We start from the raw sequence: 26,744 nt of genomic DNA, 5'->3' as shown, positions 1-26,744 counted from the left end.
CCTACTGTTCACAAAAATGCATTAAATTGAAATCGGACACCATTGTTAGCTTTATAAGACCTTGGGGTAGATGTTATATAAGTGGCGTGACGAAATTCAAACTGTAAATATACTCTAGTTATGCCGGCAGCTGGCAGCCGACCGGAGCCCCAAGCCACGGTAGTCCAGTAACCGAGAAACGGTGACTTTCACTGGGTATGGAGGTTGCCGCTTTCTCGTCAGACTGTGTGGAGCTCCTAGCTAAAGTCCGACACGTCTTACCAAATTTGCAATTAGCTATACATTTTCGTAAAATGGCCCATATTTGAGCTTTATATAGTTGATTTCTCGTTTAAAAAAGTCTCAGAAGTGAATTTAATAACGAAATAGCCCGACAAACAATATATAGTCTCGTCTCCAATGTTTTTCTATGGGGTTCGCTCAAACTAATCAGCGCGCAGCTCATCTAAATATTCATGAGCATACCATATTTGGAAGAAAAGCTCTTGTTCCAAATAGAGCCATATTCACAGGGTAGTTAAGGGCCTAATAAAATAGCATTTTTAGAATTTTTTTTATGAGGATCCCTAAAATATAGTTATTAGAGAATTGTGACCAACATATGTACTGAGTGGAATGTTTAAAGGCGCTCTCTGGTGGACAAACTATGTCATTACGACACTATTTCTAAATTACCTCAACATATTTCAAGCAAAAAGTGTTCCATTATATATATATATATATATATATATATATATATATATATATATATATATATATATATATATATATACATGTATTAGTTCTTGTTTTTTTAAAAGGACTTACCCACTGCCATGTCAAGCTTCACACCGATCCAGATCCCTTTAGCAAACTCCACCCCTCCAACATAGTGGACTGTCCCTCTCCTCTTCCCCACCCACACCTGCTCCCCCGGGGCCATCCAGTCAGGAAGCTGAGCTACAGGGGTGCTCTCATCTCCGCTGGAATCTCCTGAGGGCTCTGCGCTGCTGGGGTTTGGGCTGGGACAGGGACTCCCGTGGGGCAGATCTCCCTGTGCCGGCTCCTCGATTGGAGGTTCTCCTCCTGCTCGCGGAGTCGGGGCAGAGGATGGGGCTGTAGATAGAGGTGTGACTGGGGATGGGGATGCTGGAGATGGAGCTGGAACTTTGTCAGGCACAGATACTGGGGTTCTGGCTGAAGTGCAAACTACAGTTGTGTTTGGGCAGGACACAGCTACACTAACAGAGCCTGTATTATTTGGACAGTTACATGTAGTAGTTGAAGTGTCTTCAGGAACAGATGAGTTAATAATACCAGAGAGATCAGAGGAGCGTTGATTACCAGTGTCACATGTTTCTTTCTCCAAGCACTCCTTCTCCCATCCCTCTGTAAAATGTGCTAAATCACTGTCTCCACTACTGTCATCTGCCCCTTTAAAGTCAGTGAACTCCTGGCTGGCACTGAGAACAAAGTTGTGAGGCAGAGGAAATGTTTGTTGCTTGTCTCTGACAGGCGAGGAGCCAGGGTGGATGAGCAGCTCCTGTCCCCCACCTGAGAGAGGAGTCTGCTGGGTGTCACTTCCTGCAGAGACACTTTTGGTTTGGGTGCAGCCTCTTCCAGCAGGGCAGCCGAGAGAGTCATGCGGGTCTCTGGAAGGGCAGCTGAGCTGGTCAGAGCTCTCACTGGCACTGAAAGGCATGTCAGACAACGTAGCGTTGGAGGCACTGTGTGAAAAGTAGCCACTAGTGCAACTGCTGGCCGTGGGGCTTCGGGGCACCTCTTTCTCTCCACTCCCACCTCCACACCGGCTTCCCTTCAAGTCAGACCGGGAAGATAGAAACCCCTCTTGGTTCTCCAGATTGGCATTGTAGATCTCAAAGTTGGCAAAGTCCTCTGGGATGTAAGGCTGGAAGCTGCTGTGGTCCTGAGGGCCCCGATTGAGATTCAGAGTCACGTCCGCACCCGTCTCCTCATCCTCAGAGTCCTGCTGAACAAAACAAGAGCAGCAGGACAAAAGACACATCCCACCAGACATGATGTCAGCTGTAGCCTGTAGCCTGAACATTAGCCTATATATTCACTATTTTTAAGTGAATGAAGACAACGAAAAATGGCGTGATGGAATGTGGTAATGGAACTTGAACACAGTGTATGAATAATGTAGCACATTTTCTTTTTTTTCTTAACCTGGCTTTAGGGGTTTGCTGCTGTACTATTGTACCCATGTGTGGGTTTACACATTATTGTTGAGCAACTGTTACTGTAACATGGCAGTGTGCTACTGCCACAAATTCTACAGTTCTGAGCTTTTCACTCAAGGAACTGGTGATCTTGAGAGTTGAGAGAGGTATATATAATAATGTGAGGGAAGTGCAAAATATGGGTGCTCCAAAATAAATTAGCCCTATCAAAAATAATTATTATTAGGGCAATAATTACATCATATTGTACTCATTCGTACAATATTATCTTGACAACACTGGTACAGTTATCATCAACTTTTCTGAAACCTAAATATTAACATACTGAAGAAAAAAAATATCAGTTGTCTCTTTTTGTATATAGCAAATAACATAGTTTTCCCTTCTCTACATCATCATAAATGTATATGTACAAAATGTGGTGAGTCCAGTCTATGGAGCAGGAGGGGTTTTATCACATGTTGAGTACCACATAAGACATCAAAAACTACAACCAAAAAGTGGCACTACATGGTGCAATGCAAAGATGAGGTTTTCACCGTTATATAACTTTATGTCTTTTTGACTTACTTACAGGTGGAACTTTTAAACAAAGTATGTGTGTTGCTAGGGAGCTCACAATTTCGTGTTTGAACCTCATTATGTGGAGATATACTTACAGCAGTGTGAGTGTGTCACATTAGTGTGTCCTGGGGTGTGTGTGTGTGTGTGTGTGTGTGTGTGTGTGTGTGTGTGTGTGTGTGTGTGAAAAACTCTTACAGTAACCCTCAGAGCCGTGTGTGCTGGTGTGTGTAGCACTTACAGCAGTGTGTGGCAGTGTGTGGCTGAGCTGCCTGCTGGTGGGAGTGGAGGTGGGGGTGGAGGTGGAGGTGGAAGGCTTGCAGTGGCCCTCGCTGCCTGCCCTGGGCCGGCGCCAGGGACAGGGAGGGGGGAGCAGTGCAGGACTGTCCACACATGAGCGCATGCTCTGCGGATGGGTCAGAACAACACTTCACACACACACACACACACGCACACAGCATGCATGGAGCTGGGCAGGCCAGTTACACAGTTAGTGCCATGCAGTTTGATATTTCACATAACAAACAGTGCTTGAAGTGTCCTAATAGTGTGTAACTGTACTTTTTAGTTTAATGCCTGTAGTGTGCCATCTGTACTATACGGTGTTGAGATAAACAACGGCGGTATGTTTTTCGTGTAAGCATACACCTATGGATGTACAGATTTATGACTGTGGATACTACAGCTACTACATTTGATCCTTGGTCTTTTTTCTGTTTTATGTTATGTGCCTTGTTGTACTGTTTTTGTCTGTAAAATGTATAAAAAATTCAATAAATACATGTTTAAAAGAGTACTTTTTAGTGCACCACCACTTCTTGTGATATGTTTGTAGTCTTTTGACCCTGGTTCTCTCATATCCCCACACTATTATATTCGTACTACTAAACTCTAATCCTGCTGTTTACTGAATAATTTTGCTGCTAGCTAAATACCTCTACTTCCCAACCACAGCATCCCTGACATGGACTGATTTGTAGCTGCACCCCTTGTATTCCATTTCAAGCACAGTTGAAGACATATATATATATATATATATATATGGTTAGTTTAAATAGTTTAAACAGCCACACTATCACAATGATCACAAACAAACTCAGGCATGAGATTTTATAGCACAGCTTTGTCTAATATACCGTTGTGGCTCTTCCCAGTTGAAGTCATGCTCCTGTGAGTCATGCTCTTTCATTTCAATACAGTGACATAACCACAGTGGATGGTGCCATCGTGTTTTTTTCGGCCAGTCACACAATAGCAAAGCAATTTTCACAAAAATCATCAAGCAGCTTTGGACAATTAGTAATTGTTGTCAATGTCAATAAGTGTACCATGTTGTGGAAATGTAATTTTATGTGATAAGTGACTTGGTAAAATGTGAAAATGAGGTTTGACAGAGGACTGACAAAACAAGGATATGTTGGAGCAACATGGCAAAAACAAAGACATGAATTCTCCCCTCTTGAGAAAGAGTGAATTTATCCTCCTTACCTCTTGTCCCAGCAGCGGCCGGGCCTCCAGGACTTTCTTCGCCTTGTTCTCTTCTTTGACAGGCAGCAGGGACTTGAGGAACTTAGGTGGCTGAGGGGAGAGGACTTTGAAGGGACTGGAGTTGAAAAACGAAGGGTTCTCTGGAACCAAACCTGTGTGGTTGCATTCAGAGGTAAGTAACCCAGTTATAATGGAGCAACACAAACACTGTTTCACACACAAAATAAGTGAGGACGCAATGTAGCTGCTGCACATTTGCTGTTTCCGTAGTTTACCTGGATTCTCCTTGCTTTTGATGGGTGTGGTACAAAGCGAGCCCTCCGGGGGATTGCAGTTGGTGCTGTCCACATGATCACAGTGGTCCTAGACAATAATACACATGTTATAGATATATAATATATAGAGGTTAAAGTAGAGCTGCAGCTAAAATACTTTTAACCGTGTACAAGCTCATGGCTCAAGTGAAAACCCCTAGTGTAAAGGAGGGAGAGATTTTTATTTTCAAAGGGGCAATTATGACAAGCAGCATTTAGCTCAGAGAAAAGCTATGCATTCTGACAAGGCTAATGCAGCCAAGACAAGTTAAATGTAGTCTAACATCAGACCGGACTTACCTTACAGTCTTCATCCTCACAACCAGTCAGGTCTGTTTTACTACATGAAGACTGGAGAGCAAGAAACAATGTGTTATCAGCGTCATATTATCTAATAACAATTATTTCCATATGGTTCTGTGGGCAGTGCAGTGAGTGATGTATTCATTACATGCTGTACATTTGGTGTGCTGATACTCCTTCTTAGGTGTCTCCCCTTGGTAGTGAGCACTTCCTTAACTGTCACAGCCTTCAAGGGAGAAAAAAACAAGACAGGTGCATCTTAACATGTCAGTCACTCAGTCGGATTGTTTGTGTCTCAGTATGTTAGTATGCTACTGTGTAAAATACCTGTCTTAGCCTCTCCAGACTGAGGATGTTCTCCACTTCCAGAACTCCCCGTGTGTACTTCTCTATGTAGGTTTCTCCATCCTGAGTCTCCTCAGTGTCCCCGCGAGCAGCCATGAGGGCCAAGGTTTCTCTTTCCTCTGGCTCCTCTGAGGCCTGAACAGGAAAGAAAAAAAACGTAGAAAGGGCGGATGAAGATAAACACCAAACTGGTTATTTGTCACACATCTGGAAAGCAGCCATTGTTAGCCACAGAGGTAAAATGAAAAAGTTGTACCTTTGGTATGTTGGAAACGATCTCATAAGTCACACCACAAGAATAAAGCGCATTCTTTAAGGACATTCTTCTCTTGAGACTCTGAGTGAAACTCTGTAGAAAAAAATACTATGTTGATCATCAAAACACAATCCATTGCTGCTAACACCCACCTCTGCTGTGGGCAGTGGCTGTGAAGACACTTGATCCCTCTTGTACTAACCTGTTTGTTGTAGATGTTGACAGCGATCCTCTTGCGGAGCACCAGCTCCATGGAGGCAGGGTGGCTGAGCTGCACCGTGGCTTTGATGATCAGATAAATGCGTTCATTAGGAGACGTGATGCGGTTGAGGTGCACAGAATCATGGATGGATGAGTCCCAGGAACACACTGCCGATACCTGGTGAATTGGAAGAGTTGTGTTTTTATTAATGTAGCTCCACAATCTACAAAGAGAGAATCTGTTCCAGTCAGTTATGACACACAGAGACATGGATTACAGTCATGTAGGTGGGCTGTAGCTTTGGGTTTGCAGCACTTTGCTAATGAGCATTAAAATCACCACCTCACCACACTTACGCACAGAGGGCGGTGTGCACTGTATGGTTAGCGCTGCTGTTCAACATCAAACAAAAAATGAAGAGGACTTTTCTTTTAAATCATTGCTTTCATGTGTAGTTGTTACGGTTAGGGTTATGCACTTAATTGTAGGAAAAAAAATTTTTTTTGCCATGAAGTGCTCTTGTCTGTGTGTAATTATCTGAGAAAAAAAGAACCTCTAGCAACAAGTAAAGTAGTAAAATCAGCAAAATTCTACAAAGAGCCTCACGCCGAAATATGACATGCATTTTAACAAAAATACACTACATACAACTAGTAGATGAAGAAGCAATGGATACACCAATACTTTATGTTTATGCTGTGTCACTCAGCTTTATAAGACACACCACAAGCTTTGAAACTACAGCTGCATTTGTACTTGTTTATGTTTCCTAGAGTTCCCTTTTTGGCCACAGGAGGGCAGCAAAATCAAACCAATTGTTTACCTCCTCATCACTGTGCCTGATAATGGGCAAATAGAAGAACTGGCTTCCATGCTCCTTGGGTAGGATAGAGTTAACGCCTGCAGCATGTGGACCGGTCAGCTGCTCATTCACTGTCAGATTATCCGCTGGGGGCATGAAAGACAATGAAAGAAAGTTAGTGTTCCTTCAGGCCTGAAAGGAACCTGTGAAATATCAGTTGAGATCAAGGATGTGTCTGCTTTACCATTTAAATCCAGGAAAAGAACAGGGATGTGAGCTTCCACTCCTGTAGGTGGGGTCCTACAATGAAGTGAATATGAGGTTAATGGCTGCAAATGAAGTGAGTCTGTCATGTGCATGGGAGTGAGTTTGTGTTTTGTACCAGTCTGCTGGAGCTCCAGGGATGCCACTGCCAGGTGCAGGTACCAGCACTGCGTTTCTCTCTTCAGTCAGGCCAACCCACTGCTCCACCAGCCGAGCCTCACGCTCAATATCCTCCTCTGACTTCTCTGCATAGATGAATGAGGAGAGAGGTTTCATTACAACACTAGAAATACAGAGAACCCACGGCAGCCACGCTACAGGTCCTTCAGCAAGTCGTAGCTATAACGCAGGGCTGAGGACTTGCCGTGTTTGTTGATGATTTTCTTGATTTGTTCATCAAGGTACTCCCGACGTTTGATCAGGGCCTCTGACCAACGCTCTCGAACACAGTTGAGGTCTTCCTCCTGGAAACAGGCAGATACCAGAATCAGTGCCAGCTGGTAAGGTAGAGGACCTTAGTAAGGCAGAGGACCTGCTGCAGGGCACAGTTCAGTGTTAACAGGGCAAGGTGAGGGTGCACAGAGCTGATTTGTCTGAGGGAGTACCATAACCGCTCCTTTATGCCAAGCCAAGTGAAAGCTAATTTAGGCCAATTTAAGTTCCAAGGTGCATTTTTTTTGCTGAAAAACAATTATGGTCAAAATCTCAAAACACACACACACACGCATGCACGCACACACGCACGCACGCGCCCACACACACACACACACAAAACCTAATTTGAACCCTTTTGCAACTCACACACACATGCATTCACACACACACACACACACACACTTGCATGCACACACCAACATGGCAGCCACAGCCACGCAAAGTCCTACCTGGATGTACAGCAGATCACTCTGTGAGGGAACCACAATGTCCACAGTAACCAACAGACCTCAAAGCCAACCTTATTACGCTTATGACGTGAGCACACTTCCACCATGCAAAGTACTGTAAATCATGCAGCCATGCAATGCCCATATGAAATAGTGAGGCTTATTATTCCTGCAGCTCTTCAGTAGTGACAAGCATTAGTGTGCAGCAACCTGAGGGGGAAGGCGAGAGAGCGGGACAGGATCCCTGGCAGACAGACTGCTGGCTGGGAGCTCAGCCATGGGTGGAACTGTATTTTGCATTGAGGGCTGCCAACGAATGGTTGGTGTGATTGCTAATTACAGCGTCAGAAATCATCCACATGTGCAGCTGCTTTTTAATAAAGCACTCGTTTAGTTGGCACAGCCCTCTGCCTCCTGCCTCACATGCCCTCAGCAACAGGCCTAGTCGCAAACATACGATGAAGTTGGTTTCCTTCATGCTGCAGAGTGAACTACAGGGGGAGCAGCAGCAGTGGGAGACTGAAAGGGTACCTGATAACTATCCATATCGTCTTCCTTCTCTCTCTGGCAAGAGAGAACACACTCAGTCAAATGTGGGGAACCAGAAATAAGCCCTCACATGACAGCTCATAGTTTACCATTCACTGCTCATGTAACTTTCTAGGAATCTGAGATGTGATGTGAAAGATACATTTACGTCCATGTTTTTAAAAACAATTACTCTTTAAATTATTCTAAATGTGGAAAATAAAAAAGGAGTTAAAATCAAATTGTCACTTCCTTTCTACATCAGGGCACATCAGTGCATGTTAACAGAACAAACAGGGCACTAATGAGATTGCACATTCCTTGGCCTTCTTTAGACTCACTGCCAGCTACTCAGATGACACGAAACCAGAGTTGGACTAAACATACTTTGGCTAATTCAGCATAATATTGTACATCACTGGCATGAAACAAGTGTACTGTTCCCAAAACGCAGAATTAATTACATACAAACCATCATCCTATTTTTGTTAACACAAAAGGTTCATTGTCTAACTTGCATGTGAATATATGCAAAAATGTGTATTTGTGTTTCACAGACCTGGTAGCTGTCGAGTGGTCTCTGTAGTTTGGTGGAGCGAGCAGACACACAGCCGATAGAGACAGACAGCACAGCCTCCACCAGCAGAGGCAGAGTACCTGAGTTTTGGACCGGCTTCACACACACCTGCAGCCTCCTGGAGTGACCCTGCTTGGACAAATCCCCATAATTCAACATCAGAACGCTGCTGCCAGCGCTGCACTCTCAAAGTACTACATGTACACCGCTGTTTATAATTGCAACAGTTACAGTAGTTACAGTATGATTCTCTTAAATATGTGTTTGATGTAGAGTTTTTCTCTGACCTGTCGGAGTTGGAAGACTCCTCCGGTGCTGATGTCTTTTCCAGGATGCAGCTCCACAGATGAGTACTCTCCCTGCTCATTCAGCTCCTGGATGGAGATCACCAGCTCGATCCTACGAGACACCTCACTCCACCTAGAACACGCAATAGCCAAGATTAGTGAGGTGTGAAACCGCAGTGTGTGTGTGTGTGTGTGTGTGTGTGTGTGTGTGTGTGTGTCAGAGCATGTGAGCAGAGTGGACAGTAAGAATTTCCACTGCTCGCTCACAGAGCTGTCCGTTTACCTCCGCTCCCCTGCTCCCCCGCTCCAGGCCACTCCGCTAAATATCGCTCCACGCTCAACTTAGACTCCACTCAATCGCTCACCTCTCGCTCCAGAAATAAAGAAAAAAAGCTTTGTTGTATTTATCAGATGAACGGAGCCAACCTCTCCTTTATGCCTGGAGCTCGACAGCAAAAAGTCCGCCGGATGGAAGGCACTAGCAGCATGGAATGGGCGGGCGCCGTTTATCTGCATGTACTCTGCTGCTGTAGTAACACAGATAAGAGCTCGGGCATGCTTCAAACTCATGGTATGAGTGGTACCAGAGCTAAATTGGAGAGGTATGGGGCAGGAAATGAGGCGATGCTTCAACATTTGAAAAATCCACTCTGCACTCCATCCAAAATCCCCCCGCTCATGCTCCACTCCGCTCACATGCTCTGGTGTGTGTGTGTGTGTTTGTGTGTGTGTGTGTATGTGCAAAAGTGTGAGCGAAACATGTGATACATCTACCTGTCTCGAAGCGTCTGGGTCTTGGCCTCCAGTGCGTCTAACTCCCAGAGCGAATGTCCGTTCCCAGCACAGCGGTGACCCCACACTTCTATGGCCAATGCTCCATCTGATATAAACTCCAAAAACTCATCTGTCACATGCACAGCATAGTCCTGCACAAAGACAAGAGGTTTGTAGTGGAGTTGATTTGAAAATAAAAGTAGTTAATAAAACTTACGGGAATTTAAAAGCTAATGCTTCAAGGTGAGGCATTAACAGCCTCAAATTGAAACAACTAGCAGCTCCTTTTAATGTACCTTGCAATGATCAAACTGGACAGTAAACTGGGCATCTGGGCTTCGAGGGGAAGGTCTGTCTGGGCTGACCATGGGAGGAGCCACAGTGGGCTCACCGTGCTCCCAGAAGGTGTACTGACAGAAGACAAAGTTGGAAAGGTTGAGCGGCAGACCTGTAGCCTCCCTGATCCGCACCTGCAGCAAAGAGACAAGTAGACAGGATGAAGCTGAGTTACTGAGCGTTGTTGTACTGTTGTACTAAACTATCCTTGTACAATTCCAACATGTCCATCTTTGTTACCCTGCAGGTTAGCCTCTTGGCCATGTGGACGATCTCCCCATTGGTGTCCATCACTTCATAGCAGCTACTCTCACTGGAGTTCTCCGACGAGTCGTCTCCCCCAGACAGGCGCTCTGGTACGACGCCACTCACTCGCATCAGCTCAATGTGCAGCCTGCCTGCTACCTGTACATAGAGGGCAGGGAGACATCATCCCCTACATTCAAATAAAAATGCCCAATAATGTGTACATTTTAAATATATGTACATCATCCTTACATATGGACCTGATGTAATAAGGATATTGAAAGGTTGCACCATGACTCATTTATTGTGTATTAATCTGTTAATGTTGGTGCACTCTTACCTCTCCCTGTTGGCTGATGATGGGGACTGCATACTGCAGTTTGACATCATGGAAAAGGCACTCCAGAAATATGTTGGCCACTCCTATCAGGTTGTGGTTCTCTTGGGCCTCATAGAATAGGTCACAGTGTTTACTGTCTGCCTTGTTATACTGAGAAAAAACAAAACAGAGAACAACCTGAATAACCCAGACAATATGTTCTACTTATCTTTTCCTATTTCTGATCCTCTGGTTCTTACCATCTCATCTGTGCCTTCCTTCCAGTCCCTGTAGTGGTCTCTCATATCCACCAGTTTGTTTTCCAGCTTCTCAATGGTCCACACCTGGGTCCCCTTTCCTTTTCGCCGCACCTGAATGGCCGGCTCGCTTACTATTGCTCCACGCTATATTAAAAAACAGATTAAGACACTTCAACTTTAGCACATATTCATACTTCAACAGCTGACAATGAAATCGGTCCAGTAAGGTGATATGGTGCTGGTGTGTGATTGCAGGGGGTTCAGAGGTCTGACCTTGCGGTTGGCGCTGAGGTTGGCTGCAGGAATCTGAAGGGTGACCTGATAGTCAGTCAGTTTGTTCATCTCCTCTGCCAAAAAGTTGGCTTCTCGCACCAAGGTGTTGGCTTTCACGACCTGCTCCCTGAGTCGAGACAGGCTCTGGCGAAAAAGCTCATCGCTGACACACGCACACGCACACACACACACACAACAGAACACAGATCATTCATTCATTCATGAAGCTGAAGACCTGCCACCTATCATGTACCCTCAGTGTGGACTTAATATGCACATCACTCCTATGTACAGGAACAGCTAGTGAAAAACATACACAGAGTTGTGTATGTGACTGACTGAACTTTGACTTGTGATGCTTACATTTTAGTAAAAGGGTCACTGATTCTTGCATCTCAGATTTGGCTCTCAAACCACAGTGGCTGGAGTTAACCAAGGATGGCAAAATAAAAAAGAAATCTCAGTAAAAACTCAGTCATGTCAGAGGATAATGGCTAAAGCTAACTAGCTGTCACCTCAAATATCAGGTCACTGTTACAATGATGTGCAGGAAAATGCTCAGCTCAGCTTTTCAGTCCTGAGGCAGGCCTCCCTGCAGTGGACAGAGAGGGTGTGTCAGTGCATTCCACAAACCGCTCCTCGGTCCACAGTCGCAGTTTGCCGTGTGGTGTGTGCGTCGGGAACGTAAGGCGCTCGCTGCTGCTCCGGTGGTGTTGGGCCGTTTTCTCGGGAGACAGCTGTTGCCGTAGCGACTCCAGCTCACGTTCATACATCACCCTCTGCTCCTCTAGAGCCGTCTGCTTCTCCTCCAGATACTGCTTCTCCAGCACCTGGACCACATTCTGCATGGGGTCTACACACATGAGAAACAACAAGTCCTGATTATAACTAACAGGAACAGGACCGTACAAACAGCAACCACCACAGCTGAGAACAAATTATGTTATTCATTTAAAAAATATATATTATTGATAATTGCCTTATAATGCACTTCATCTTATGGAGTCTGGCTTTATTAGAATGTATTAATTTATTAAAATCCACGAATAGTTTCTGTAAAATGATTTTTTTTCTTTTTTTACACAAAGTTTTGTTTTTGTAATGTGTGTTGTTGGCAGTTTAAAAAATATTATAGCTAAAATGATCGTTTAAATTCGACAGATTGACTGAAAAAGACTATTTTGATGATTCATTTCAATTCATCATTTTAGTCTTTTATCAAGCACAAATACCTTTGGTGACTCCATCTTCTTTTCTCTGTTTTGTATAATTAAATAAAGTAAATCATCACACAAAGCAACAATTTGAAGATGTCAACTTCAGCTCTAGGAAATTGTGATTTGCTTAAGACTAATTGTCTAAAAAATATATAATCAAAAACAAACTAAAATCTATAATGAATATAGTAATACTTTCATTTGATTTCACTTTATTATCAGAATATTTTTTCGAAATCTGTCTTGCGTCCCAAGAGGTACACAGTTTCACATACAAAAATACGAAACACAACATTTAACTTAAAAACAAAACATTTATCACATCAGACATTAGGAGAAGTGGATGCTAATGGACTTTGAGCCCTAACTGATTGTTCGTCCCACCTCAGCTCCACCCAGGTTAAATCTGATCACAAACATTTAAATTTGTAGCAACAATCCGCTGAGGAAATAGTCAGCGGATTGTTGTAATTAACGCTAGAATTGTGCTTTTTATATTCAAGATAAGGAGTATTGCTTTACAGTAGTGGCATTTCTAAAAGTTATTATTAGGTCAGATTAGCTAGAACAAGCTGAAGCTTCAGAAACCTAAGTTGCATACATACTGTATACAGCTGTGGCCTGGGGATAATATAGATTGCAGAAGGCAGATTGACCTAATCATACCGTTGTTCCCCAGAGTCTTCATTATGACCTCCATCTGGGCAAACTCATAGCTGTAGTCCTGCTCAGAAGAGGCCTCGCTGGCGGTCTCCACATCTGCCTCGATGAAGCTCTCTCTGGGAGAAGCTCTCTCCAGCTCCTTTAAACGGTCCCGCCGCTTTCGTTTAGGCAGATTAATCCTGCAGAGGAACAGGACTTCCAATCAGTGACATTTTAATTTCATGACTCTTCACACATTTAAATGTGGCCACACTACAGCACGTCTTATACCTGAAGAAGTGATTGTTGCCCCATAAGATACGATCTCCATGCCACAGGTGCACCAAGGAATCAATCATTGTTCCGTTCACACAGGTCCTGCAGAAAACAGAGAAATTACTCAAACTCTGATAATGAAGATGTCAGATGGCATTATCATCTTCATATTCAAACAGGGAAAACTAATTGAGAAGGAACAATCCTTTTGTAGTGAGAGGGAGACATGGCTCTGATATCAAAGCGAGAAGCTCAGAGCAAAGATTCCTGTACAGTGAGGTCATGTGAAACACTCAGGTCCAGTCATCCATGAAGAGAGAGACAACAGAGATAGATAGATAGATAGATAGATAGATAGATAGATAGATAGATAGATAGATAGATAAATACATAGATAGATAGATAGATAGATAGTTAGATAGATAAATACATAGATAGATAGATAGATAGATAGATAGATAGATAGATAGATAGATAGATAAATACATAGATAGATAGATAGATAGATAGATAGATAGATAGATAGATAAATACATAGATAGATAGATAGATAGATAAATACATAGATAGATAGATAGATAGATAGATAGATAGATAAATACATAGATAGATAAATAGATAGATAAATACATAGATAGATAGATAGATAGATAGATAGATACATAGATAGATACATAGATAGATAGAGATAGATAGATAGATAAATACATAGATAGATAGATAGATAAATACATAGATAGATAGATAAATACATAGATAGATAGATAGATAGATAGATAGATAGATAGATAAATACATAGATAGATAGATAGATAGATAGATAGATAGATAGATAGATAAATACATAGATAGATAGATAGATAGATAGATAAATACATAGATAGATAAATAGATAGATAAATACATAGATAGATAGATAGATAGATAGATACATAGATAGATAGAGATAGATAGATAGATAAATACATAGATAGATAGATAGATAGATAATACATAGATAGATAGATAAATACATAGATAGATAGATAGATAGATAGATAGATAGATAGATAGATAGATAAATACATAGATAGATAGATAAATACATAGATAGATAGATAGATAGATAAATACATAGATAGATAGATAAATACATAGATAGATAGATAGATAGATAAATACATAGATAGATAGATAGATAGATAGATAGATAGATAGATAAATACATAGATAGATAGATAGATAGATAAATACATAGATAGATAGATAGAGATAGATAGATAGATAGATAGATAGATAAATACATAGATAGATAGATAGATAAATACATAGATAGATAGATAAATACATAGATAGATAGATAGATAGATAGATAGATAAATACATAGATAGATAGATAGATAGATAGATAAATACATAGATAGATAGATAGATAGATAGATAGATAGATAGATAGATAGATACATAGATAGATAGATAGATAGATAGATAAATAAATAAATACATAGATAGATAGATAGATAGATAGATAGATAGATAGATAGATAGATAGATAAATAAATACATAGATAGATAGATAGATAGATAGATAGATAGATAGATAAATACATAGATGGATAGATAGATAGATAGATAGATAGATAGATAGATAGATAGATAGATAAATACATAGATAGATAGATAGATAGATAAATACATAGATAGATAGATAGATAGATAGATAGATACATAGATAGATAGATAGATAGATAGATAGATAGATAGATAGATAGATAAATAAATAAATACATAGATAGATAGATAGATAGATAGATAGATAGATAGATAGATAGATAGATAAATAGATAGATAGATACATAGATAGATAGATAGATACATAGATAGATAGATACATAGATAGATAGATAGATACATAGATAGATAGATAGATAGATAGATAGATAGATAGATAGATAGTATGTTGGAGGTAGTTGTATTGTAGTTCACCTGGCATTCCCTATGGGCATCAAGGTGACATCACCGTCTGGGCAGAGCTCCAGGACGCAGTGCTCCAGCTGGATACCGATGCCAAAGAGTTGGATGTCCTGGGACGTGTCTGCGCCAACACGCGTGTGCTCCTACACACAAGTGGAGGACAGATTATGGAAACTATAATGACAGATGAAAATAATTACACCTAACATATTGTTCCAACTTTTAGGTCATAGCCTACAAAATGTTGTTTGCTGAACCAATTTGCACAAGAGTTTTGTCATTCGCAAAACATAACATTTCAAATTCAAGAATAAAACTGAAGCAAAATCAGACCTAAGTGAAAAAAAACATGTGTCTCTCTCATTGCAGAGTGGGCGTTGTTAAACAAACATCCCAGCTTCAAGAGGATGTCCTACCCTGCGGCGAACTAACCCATTTCACATTACCATAGTCATTCCACACTGATATGCCAGGCTGGCCTGCAGGACCCCGACAAAGGCCTGTTGTTCTGTGTGCCGCACAGGCTGCTTTCTCACATGCCTGTGCTCTTACAGGTCCAACTAACTGGTTGGTTCCACTTCAGTGCATTGCAATGTCTCTTACTGGACTCTTCTCTGCCCTCACGGTGCCATCTGAATCACTGCACCACATGTGCTGTGTTTCAAGGCCTCAGTGAATGAGGAAGTGACTAAAAGGCATTTGGCAGCAACTTATCCCTAAAATTAGATAGTTATTAAGAGAACTTTCTGGCTTTCGTACAAACTTTAGCCATTAAGAGGAGGTTTTGGATTTGTGACCACTATACACAAATAAATACAGCATTTGCCATGAACAACTTGACAACATGTCACACAGATCTTTCATCCATTCATGGCCTTCACCCATACAATTGTCTACAAATCTACAAAATTTCCATTTTATTTAGTGGTGCCATTAAAACAAAATGGGTCTGCTTCTTTGGGTTGTATATTTATCTTCTTTTAGAGCTCCTTAAGTTGAAACTAAAGGGGAACAGATGTAAGTTCAGAAGTTAATAAAACCACATACATTAAATACAGACACTGGAAAAGTCCTCATAAATGCTTTTAACTGTTTATGTTATTTTTCCAGTGTGGTCACCTGGGACAAATAAGTAAAATCCTGACGTACTTAAGGCAGCAGAGTGACGATGGTTGTGAGCACTGTGTAGTATCTCAGCTAGATATAATGTGAATAATGCATTATCACATTGTAAAAACTCCTATTACCTTCAGGTAGTAGACCAGTAGCTCATTTAGGGCAGGATCAGCATTCAGATTGACAAGGAAACACTTGTCTTCACCCACTTTAATCCCTGATGTTTCCAGAGAGATGCCCATACTCTCCAGCTGCTTCTGACGTTCCTGTAAACAAAGAAAATGACAGTTTAACTGTACGTATAAATGTGCTTATTGAGATTTTGGAGTCTGTTTATGACTGTTGTGCATACAGTGGCGATCTCCTCTGTCTTTCGTAGTTTCTCCTCCCAGGTGACAGTCATCTCCTGAATGAGTTTCTCAGACTCGTGCAGTTTCTCCTTCAGCTCAGGAGCCTTCAATGACTGATGGGAACAATGGGAGGAGAAAAAATCAGTATCAGTACAATCTGTATCATTGTATGATTAATGACAAGTCTGGCATGAATTCATTTATTTAATTTCGGAGCGTCTTGGGTCCACCCAATCCCTCCTCTCACCTCGGCCTGAGAGAGTTGAACTTTGAGCTTCTCCACCTCTTCCCTGAGCTCTCTGATGATCCGTGCGTTGGGGTCTTCGTTCACCACGGCGTGGTTGACGATTCTCTTGGCTCTGTCGGCATAGCGTAGCGTGGACAGAGTCTCCTCGTAGTTATCAGCCGCTGGACTCACTGTGGCTATCATGGCTGTCTTGCTGTTGCCGCCAAGGTTGTCCTGAAGACAAGAAAACATGTTGCAAGAAAACATAGCTGCTAAATCTTTCCTTTTTGGTCTAGATGCATGGCGCAGTGCATGTAGTGCAGTGCCAGTTTTTGGTCACCTTAAGTTACATTTCAGCGCACCTAGAACAACCACATATCATTACAACAACCAAGACAGTTATAAATATGGGTAAATTGTGGGTCAAACCTTTAGTAGCCAGGTGAGCACTGAGTCTCTGTATGGCACAAACTTGGCCTTCCCCTTTCCTGCAGACTGATCAGCCAGAGCCGAAATCACACAGCCCAACGTGGTGAGAGACCTACACACACACACACACACACACACACACACACACACACACACACACACACACAATCAGCTTTTCTTTTCTTTAAAGATTATTTTTTTGGGCATTTATTTGATGAAGACATGAAAAGGGAGAGAGAGGGGGAATGACATGCAGCAAAGGGCCAGAGGTCAGAGTTGAACCCACGGCTGCTGCATTGAGGAATAAACGTCTACATATGTGCGCCCGCTCTAACAACTGAGCTAACCTGGCCACACACACACAATCAGCTTTAACCAGTCAAATGGTTAATTGGACTTCAAACATTTGAATGTCTTTCATACAAAAAAATATACCCACTTGTTAATATTGCTGCCCTCTTTGAGTCTCTCTCCAGCAGCTCCAGTCTTGGACACTCGCTCACTTCCTGCCAGGTCAACCAGACTCATCTTGCTCACTTTCTCCCCTGAATTCTGTTTATCATCACAACATGAACAAACAGTCAGTCAGACCCATGATAAGATAAGTAGGATAAACACAAACTAGTTTCAGTAAATTCAAGGAACAATTTATCGGGAAAGTGGCTGAACAGCAAGACTGACCCCAGACTGTAGATCATAAAGCGTTTGTGTGACAATGATACTGAAGACGCCGTGTGATCGGCTGCTTTCCTCATTCATGTTGGTGGCTGCAACTGTGCGAGATTTGTTCCCCTCTGACATTAACACCTCAATGTCCTAAAAAGATAGAGAGTGAGGTCAGAAAAGAACATACGTTGCAGGAAATTTAAACACATTTCTCTGGATTTAGGTAAAACTTGCACATGGACCATTAAGATAACAGGAAATTGATTGATTGATTTAGCTGGGTCACAGCAGGCAGTGGGCTAAGGCTGTGGGAAACCACTGCACTAATATCAGGCAGAGCAGAGCACGAAGGAACAGGGTGGAGATGTTTAAACTTAATTAAGGAAGACCCTGCCAAGGCTTGGCATTTAAACTACAAGAAATCCCATGACTACATACCACATCAGGAATATGTGTCATTACAGTTTCTGCACTTGGGAGGATATGAAACATAATGGTTATTCCAAATGTAAATCAGCGGCTTGACAACTGGGGATGTGATATAAAGGCATTTCTGCTGGATGACATACATCATGTCTATGTGGACAGTATGTGAAATATGAGGTCTGTGGTCAGTGATACAGTGTTGGATTTAGCTTCGCCTCTGGTCACAGTGTGATGACAGAAAGGTGAAAGACACACCTCAAAGTTGGTCACAGCCAGCTGAGACAGACCATCCACGTATGGACCCAAGACTTTGTGTTCCCGAACTTTCAGGGAATGTCGGCTCCTTCAAAAATAATGAAAGCAACACAATGAGTAAGAGAAAGAGAAGAAAAAGGGAGGAATAATTTAGCATTTCAATTTGGGACATACATGCAAAAAGAAAGAAGAAAAAGTGCAGTCCTTGTCATGTAAAACTCTTAAAACTCTTAGCACTTATGGCAGTTCAATAAACTATCTCTTTGAGAAGCTAGAAGCATCTCGTCTGTACTTGAGTCTTTGACTAGAATGAAAATGTAATGCTTCAGGGTGGGTTTCGAGAAGCTCTTATGACTCATTTACGCTTCCCTTGAAACAGTAATTTAAATTCATTTTTGGGAAATAAGACAGCCTCCTATTGGCAACAATTGCAATTCAAAAGAACTTCAATAGCATAAATATCTCTGGCAGGATTTCTCATTTTATAAAGTTGCATTTGTTATTAATTACTATTTGTGGAAACGGAATGGCTTGCATGTTATGGCAATATTGAAATAATTAACTGTTAATCAACGGGCACTACGTACATAAAACAGTTTCTGAATTGCCTTAATTTCTCCATCTCTAAATACTCTCTCACTTCCCCAGCCTTCCAAACATTCACAAATGCATTAAAAAAAGGCAAAATAATTTTCTCAATCAGCCGAGACAGTGTTACTAAACAGGAGCAAATAGTGTATGTGTTGACATGAAGAATAAACATTATTTTGTAAGAAAATGCTGATTAGACTTTCCCGATCCTATGTGCCGTGTCATAAACTTAAACTAAGGGTAGTTAGGTGTTTCACAAGATGGGGGCAGGTGGGTAAACTGAAACTCATCTTCACCTGGCTGCCCGCCAGGTGTTGAGGAGAAATCCTATAGATCAGTAAGTCAGTGAGTCACTGAATCCCTCTTCATGGCTACAGACCGACTGATGTTGGCAGAAACCAGCTTCCCTGCCTCCACTCTAGTAATCTACCACCCACTGCAGCAAACAAGAGGATGCAACCACAAGAAAGACCACGGCCAACTCATAGTGTGACAGAGATCCTATTTAAACTTGACGTGTCTATACCACAGCCAATGTTTACTCCTGAAAATCACAGCGGCAGATAGACCAAGAGAGTGTGAGACTTGTTATATAAGTTAGAGGAAGTTGCCATCAAAATGACTCTGGCTGCATCTTCAGACATCTGCAGCACACAGTGCACTCCACTGTAGTCCCTCTCTTGGGCTCGGCTCCCAGGCTGCTCTGACCGCTCTCCTGCTCCCAGCTTCACTGACAGATGTCCCTGAAACACACTCTTTCACAGTTCGCTCTCCCCTGCAGTCTGTCTGCCAACCCACATCAGACCATGGAGGCGAAGAATGCAGCAGTGTCAGAAGACGATGCTGGCCGCCGTTCTGCAGGAAATGACTGGGTTGAGCTTCCTACTCACATCATTCTGTCACCGTCCCCCATACAGGCTACTAGACACAACAGAGCTATAAACAGAGACGCTAAACTAACACAAAGTGGGAGCTGAGGGAGAGGTCACAGCTCGTGCTGGAGTTGGAGTGAATCAAAGCTATGAGAAAATGTCACCACAGTTTGTGTAACCAGCTGTCACCCCAGGTCAAAAGTTAATTAACATCGTTAATTAACAATGAATTAGCTAATTAAAATCAGGGAGGCTATGCAGGTTACATGTGCTTACTCTGAAGAAGACGTCCACACTCACCCTTTGGGATCGAGCAGGTCACGGACCTTCTCATTGTAGATCTCCATGTAGGACACCTCCACCTTAAAAGTATGGCCCTCGTTCTCCTCTCTGTGGACCCTCTCAAACAGCGAGCAGCAGAGCCGAGGGATTAAACCCGGCTGATCCCCATTCCCCATCATGGAAAAGGACTTGCCTGAACCTGGATGGACATTGCAGAGTCACACATGATTGTAATACGAGTCCCTACTCTGAGCACACTAACTGTTTGATTTCAGAAACGATTTAGCTACATCATATGTCATATATCATGATCATGAGATAACAAAGTCTCTACATGTTGTAACATGCCTACAGCCATGCATGTACTTTAGCTGTAGCTAAATGCTAACGTCAGCATGCTAACAAACTAACAATGACGGTACTAACATGCTGTAGCAGGTATAATGTTTATCATGGTCACCATCGTAGTTTAGCCCTAAACACAAAGTTCATCTGAGGCTGGTGGGAATTTCATTAGTTTTGGTCATTAAGCAAAATATTGGACAATTAAAAATGTTGACCTGATGATGGCGCTAGATAAAATGTTAAAGGATAACCAAAGTATTATTGTATTTCGTCTTCTGGGGACCATGAATTTGAACTTGTTTTGTTTGTGTGTTACTTGTTCCGCCTTCATGTAAAGCGTCTTCACAGTGTCTGTACAAAATGTAATGGCAATCGTTGTTGAGACATTCACTCAGAAGCACAAACATCAGCCTCATATTGGCGCTAAAGTATAATAACTCAGATGATAATCAAAGTCATTAGGAGAAAATATGATATAGTTCAGTCTGGACCAAAATGGCGACCAAACCAACCAGCCGACCAACTTTCCCATCCCTACAGATACACCGCTTAAAATTAGGGTTCTTGATTAGACCAAGACTGCTAAGACACAGCAAACTAAATGCTCTGTGCTTTTCTAATTCCCATTATGACTCATTTTTTCTACTTCTTTTCCTCATACATCAGGTGATCGGAGGGCTACTAAAAAATATGTGTGCTCTTCTCTCCAAACTTTTCAGTAGCTGTGTCTGTCTACCAAGTGTTTCCCTCTAAGACAGGAAGTGGGATAAAGGAGCTAATTTGATCCAGGGTGAAGAAAGGATACGAGTTAAGTGATTCACCAGTGTGATTACAAAAACAAGTCTTCCTGTTCTTTAAACTTTCTACAGACACATCTGGAGACAACTTGCCAGTATACCTAAGTATAATAGAGGCAATTCATTATTTATAAATGCTTCAAAGACTGCATGATGTAAGAGATTTAGCAACAAAAAGTGACTCAATGTAAATTTCCTCTGGATGTTTAGTTACCTGTTTGTCCATAGGCAAATATGCAGGCATTATATCCCTGGAATGCATTTTCAAGTATTCCCTCTCCAAGGCACTTGAACACCACCTCTTGACCTTTTAGACAAAGAATCACCATGGAGATTAGATAACCATTCAGATATAGAAGTAATACTAGTCGTCTAGTTTGCATCCTTAAATTGGTGCAGTAACATTAACACAGATAAATGTTTCGACAAGGGCCAATAAACAAGGAAGAATAAGAATTAATGAAAGATGACTGAAATGATTCCTGTCTGGTCGCGTGGAAAATGCTGGGTTGGGTAGATAAATCTCTTGTGTTGCTCAGTGTCGTGCGCGCGTTGAATGGGACAGCTGTTTAACGAGCTAAATAAAGCCAGGGCCCGGGCCATTGAGGCAGCCCTTCACTGAACAGATTGCCTTGTCGGTTCAGCACAAAGCAGATGTAATCATTACATTTCCATCACAAAATGAGAGCGATATGACAAGGAAAATATGTAAAATGATTATGTAAATCTGCCCTGGACTGGCAGTAATAACCTTTTTTATAAATGTTACAAAAAATGTAGCTGTAACCTTTTCTGTGGAGCACTCAGAGTAATGAATGGTAGATGATAACATAAGCACAATGGTTTAGTTATTGTACATGATCAATATACAAGTGTCCAATATTTTATATATTGGAGAAAAATAAACATGGTGGACAATACAAAGACGACTAACTCAATTGGATATTTGAATGTGTTCTCTCAAAACGCAAATGACCGTGTCTGCCCTCACTGTGCTTTGCTTTGCATGATGCAAAAACAGCTTTCCATCAAGTAGGGAGTTTCCCTGCTCTATTGCTGCACAAAGCTCAGCATGTCTTTACATGGACACGTGATTTGAGTTCTTTGGCGATGAGTAAAGGATCAGTTTCAGCATTTAAAGTATGACTCACCAGCATATTTGGGAACGTTGGACTCATCCATGGACCAGAAACAGTGGTCAAAAGCGAACACCTGCAGAGGAGTAAGCACAGGGAGTATAAACACACACTTCTTCTCACACTTGTCCAAGCATGTACAGTACAACACAACCTGATCTTAGTAGTGGTCTTACTTCTTTTGTGGTACTAAAAAAAACAGGCTTATTGCGCCGTTCCATGCCACCCTGCAGTAAATCAGCAGGACTAAACTTGTCTGAGTGAGTAAGATGAAGTCTAACTGAGTATTGTTCGAGGTAATGCTCGTTAAGACCGCGCCATGACTGTCTGCACAAATCCACTGTTAGCTGCGCCGAGTTTTGTCATAGTGGCTGGAGTTAAATGAATTCATAAATCAGGGTCAGCGCTCCCCAGAAGAAATTCCAGCACCCGGTGACCCTCGTCTCCAAGGAAACGGGGCCGTAGCTGGGTGGTGCAGGCTGGCTCTCAGCCCTCAGCGCTGGGTCTCACAAGTTACAACACAGGCTTCAGCAGCAGAGACTCTTTGTGTCCCCCAGGCACCTGCATGAGCCATGGATGGATAACACACAGAGAGGATGCTCTCTGGGAAAGAGCAGTGGCCTCATTCACCTCCTGACAGACAGAACAGCTCCTGTTAATGTATACGCTGCAGATCCACACCCATCTTAAACTTCTCCTTTGAGCAGTTTCAATTAATTAGTATAGAAATCTCTCATTTATATTTCATATGTGCTTGTTCAAAACACTCTGGCCATGTTGATAGGAGATATATAACTTCCCAAAGTCCACATTGAACTAGGTAATAGAGCTTTTATGTACGCTGCTCCCTCCCTACCTTCTGCAATTAAATCTAAAATTATGTGTCTGTGGTGTCTCTCTGTGATTTCAAATTATTGCTGCAGAAACTATGTGCTTTCTCTTTCCTGATTTATGGTTTGAGGCCGCTCTTGGGTTGTTTTAAGGTGCCATTTAGATTGTTTCTTGGATGAAATATTTTACATGGCTGCATTATAAGGTTTATTGATGATTTTATAATTGCACTTAATTCTGATCTTGTGGCTTATTTTGTGTTATTTTCCTTCATGTTGTTTTTCTGCAACTCACTGTAGCTCAGACACTTGTTTGCTAACATTTCTTCCATGTTCAACAATTGTTCCTGCACTGTCATCCTGCAGTGCAAGCACAACACTGCTGCACATTACTACTCCTGGCTTTCAGCGCACTGCTGCTGCTGCTCTGCCAAAGCACTTTCCCCTATACAAATACCCCAAATAATCGAACTCCCTTCTAATCATAATAAGGGCTATTGGCCAGGGAACCACTGGTAGCACAGTCATCATGGGAAGCACTGAGATCACTGAATGCTTTGAAAGAAAGACCTCCTCTTGTGACTTCAGACAAGTGAGTGGGTGCCATTCAGAGGAACAAAAGTGCCATCATTCTCAATTAGAGCTGGTTTGGTAACTAGGGCTTCAATCTCCTCTGGTCTGTCTCTGTCCAGCCTGAGGGTGTGACTGTGCAACAAATTGTTCATGATTGGACAATTACTATTAATCAGCAGTGTAAATAATGATGAAGCTGAGAAGCACAATGCCCTTTTTGTCATTTCTTGGATGAAAACTGGTCAAACGTGATTGGATTGCAACCTCCGTTTACCCTTTAGAATGCAGGGAGACTAATTTGAGTGCCACTATAACTTAGCAGACAGCCACGTGCTCGTCTAGCTGAAGGGTATTACAGGGTAACTCAGGTTCACAGGCCCCCAGAGACCACGCACGCCTGTGGCCCGCACTAACGCTCCCCCGGTCCCATCAGCGGCCGAGTGCACTGAGCACAAAGCCCGTCCCTGGTGTGTGAAACATCTCTGAGCTAGTCACCACAATGTTGTCAAGGGGGGAGGTGGGGGTGCACTCCAACAATGCAGCTTTGAATGCGCACACACACTGCCCCAGTGTCCGCGCTCATCCCTTTCTCATTGTAGAGCCTTTGTGGGTGTTCACGAGATCTTAGAGCGCTGACACATTCACACGGACATCTATCCGGCTCCTGCTGACCAACCAAACTATTAAAACACTCTCAATCATGTCCCTAGAAACAACGCCACGACAGTAGATCGACCTGTGCAGGATGATTCCCATCCCCTCAGGGGAATGGTGTTGCCTGTGCAGAATCCTGCTTCTGGATGATTTCACTATGTGTGATAACAGGACAGTCAGTGAGAAGTCCCTACAGATGACTATTTCTGATTGAATCAGATTGAACTTACATACCTTAGATTGTTTCCTGTTGAATGAGACGGGCAATCCATCATAAACAGAAGAAACCCATGGCGGGTGAAGCAGAAAAAAGACAGAGAGAGAAAGAAATGGTTAGCATTGATACACAATTTAACAGTCAGAACATGTTCACACTCAGTAAGATGCAGCTGCACTTCTCACAGTAGGAAACTTCCCAGTGTCTGTGTCGACACAAACAGCTTTTCTGAACTGAAATATGTGCATTGAAACCAAAACAACTTTTTTTTGTTATGAAACCTCAGACTCCTTTCTAACTTTCTACATTTCTCAAATTCCTGGTGTGACTTCTTTATTCACTCCTTCCCTCATTTATTCACTCATTCATTCACTTGCACACAGGGGCGTTTCCTGGTGGTAGGTGCTGCTGTGATTGGGTTCATAATTGGGCCATTGGAGCGTGAGGAAGGGAAGAGATTTAGGATTCAATGTCCCACTGACTCTGTTGAGTAAATAGCTCTTATGCCTGTGGACTTAACAGAGAGGCCAGGTTGGGGAAGCCACTCTCAGCATAAGCCACTGCCGGAACTAAGGACAAAAGGGTAATATATATGGCACTAAGTTATGTAGGATTATTATCTTAACTGGCGAGGGAATTCCCCAAAGCAGAACTATAACATTCAAGTCCAAACAAATGTTACATCCATTATAATACATGGCGAGGAAATTATTATTTTCTGCACATGCATGTTGCAGTATGATGCATTGCAACCTATACACCACCCTAGTGCTTCTACATCTGCCACAGTCCTGTCCTTCAACAGTCAGCAGATCCCTCCTGCAGGCTTCTCCTGGCACAGAGACAGAGGTGGGCATCACCTTCACACAGTAACTAATACAGGGCAAGACTGAAACACTGCAGCAAAGTGTCTCACACAAACTGAGCTGAGTCACCTACAATAGCATGCCTGGAGAGCTGCACGAAAAGAAAAAAGAAAGAATACTCTTCTGCACTTTTATTTCCATCTTAAGTATCAAATTATACAAAATTAAAGGTACGAATTATGAACAGATTTCCTTTGAGGACTCTACCCAGGCCATTAATAACTATACTCAGGCTCAAGCTCATTATGATGAGGGACAGAAAGAGAGAGAGTATGTAGAGGAATAAAAGGAAAAAGGCCTTGTTTGGGTTCATAGCCTTAATCTGAATCTGGGCCACTGACTACCACTGTGACTGGGTCTCAATCAGAGCAGACAAAGACTGCAGCAGGGCCCCGTCCTCCGGTCGGGCAGAGCAGAGCGGGGATGTCCGTGATGAGCTATGAGATATGTATCAGCATCAGACAGCAAGGAGCACACATCTTAGACTTCCTATGGGCAGACAAGTAAGTGTGATCAAGGACCACTGACCTAATGCATGCTAACTTGAAAGGTAAAAAAAAAAAATCTTCAAATGTCAGTGTTGCTACAAAGTGATGTCAAAGATGAAAGAAAAACGTGGGAGAGTTATGACAACAAATAGACGGACAGCAGCCACAGCCCTGCGAAGAATGATAAACGGACAAATACAGAGAACAGATGTATTCCTATGGAGAACAAAAGGACAACAGATACAAGACCGGAAAGACACACACACACACACACACACACACACACACACACACACACACACACACACACACACACACACACACACACACACACA

At 42.2% G+C, this 26,744-nt stretch overlaps 1 protein-coding gene across 7 annotated transcripts in view; it reads right to left on the bottom strand.

Moving 5' to 3' along the window:
* The window catches only part of kif13a (kinesin family member 13A), a 40,311-nt gene that overhangs the window by 2,538 nt on the left and 11,029 nt on the right, over window positions 1–26,744 (bottom strand). The window contains exons 3-39 of one of the 7 annotated variants that reach the window (XM_078253103.1): window positions 25,073–25,085; window positions 22,797–22,857; window positions 21,860–21,952; window positions 20,522–20,702; window positions 18,759–18,846; window positions 18,093–18,227; window positions 17,851–17,963; window positions 17,412–17,523; window positions 17,004–17,216; window positions 16,759–16,869; window positions 16,538–16,672; window positions 15,303–15,433; window positions 13,353–13,439; window positions 13,086–13,261; window positions 11,836–12,055; window positions 11,203–11,365; window positions 10,930–11,073; window positions 10,691–10,840; window positions 10,345–10,509; window positions 10,065–10,238; window positions 9,769–9,920; window positions 8,995–9,127; window positions 8,690–8,836; window positions 8,134–8,166; window positions 7,083–7,182; window positions 6,837–6,963; window positions 6,699–6,754; window positions 6,476–6,600; window positions 5,653–5,829; window positions 5,451–5,543; window positions 5,177–5,329; window positions 4,998–5,075; window positions 4,847–4,897; window positions 4,508–4,595; window positions 4,233–4,384; window positions 2,986–3,150; window positions 808–1,969 (exon numbers count right to left, since the gene is read on the bottom strand). In XM_078253103.1, coding sequence (XP_078109229.1) covers window positions 808–1,969; window positions 2,986–3,150; window positions 4,233–4,384; window positions 4,508–4,595; window positions 4,847–4,897; window positions 4,998–5,075; window positions 5,177–5,329; window positions 5,451–5,543; window positions 5,653–5,829; window positions 6,476–6,600; window positions 6,699–6,754; window positions 6,837–6,963; window positions 7,083–7,182; window positions 8,134–8,166; window positions 8,690–8,836; window positions 8,995–9,127; window positions 9,769–9,920; window positions 10,065–10,238; window positions 10,345–10,509; window positions 10,691–10,840; window positions 10,930–11,073; window positions 11,203–11,365; window positions 11,836–12,055; window positions 13,086–13,261; window positions 13,353–13,439; window positions 15,303–15,433; window positions 16,538–16,672; window positions 16,759–16,869; window positions 17,004–17,216; window positions 17,412–17,523; window positions 17,851–17,963; window positions 18,093–18,227; window positions 18,759–18,846; window positions 20,522–20,702; window positions 21,860–21,952; window positions 22,797–22,857; window positions 25,073–25,085 — 5,657 coding nt within the window. Of the gene's footprint in view, window positions 1–807; window positions 1,970–2,985; window positions 3,151–4,232; window positions 4,385–4,507; window positions 4,596–4,846; window positions 4,898–4,997; window positions 5,076–5,176; window positions 5,330–5,450; window positions 5,544–5,652; window positions 5,830–6,475; window positions 6,601–6,698; window positions 6,755–6,836; window positions 6,964–7,082; window positions 7,183–8,133; window positions 8,167–8,689; window positions 8,837–8,994; window positions 9,128–9,768; window positions 9,921–10,064; window positions 10,239–10,344; window positions 10,510–10,690; window positions 10,841–10,929; window positions 11,074–11,202; window positions 11,366–11,835; window positions 12,056–13,085; window positions 13,262–13,352; window positions 13,440–15,302; window positions 15,434–16,537; window positions 16,673–16,758; window positions 16,870–17,003; window positions 17,217–17,411; window positions 17,524–17,850; window positions 17,964–18,092; window positions 18,228–18,758; window positions 18,847–19,645; window positions 20,153–20,521; window positions 20,703–21,859; window positions 21,953–22,796; window positions 22,858–25,072; window positions 25,086–26,744 lie in introns of those variants that run through there. The other 6 variants (XM_078253105.1, XM_078253106.1, XM_078253108.1 and 3 more) reach the window with 6 other exon arrangements.

The sequence above is a fragment of the Sander vitreus genome, chromosome 6 (assembly GCF_031162955.1).
Source record: "Sander vitreus isolate 19-12246 chromosome 6, sanVit1, whole genome shotgun sequence".
Classification (NCBI taxonomy): Eukaryota; Metazoa; Chordata; class Actinopteri; order Perciformes; family Percidae; genus Sander; species Sander vitreus.
The sequence above is the reverse complement of the archived record's forward strand: the minus strand, read 5'-3'. Positions and strand labels throughout refer to the sequence as shown.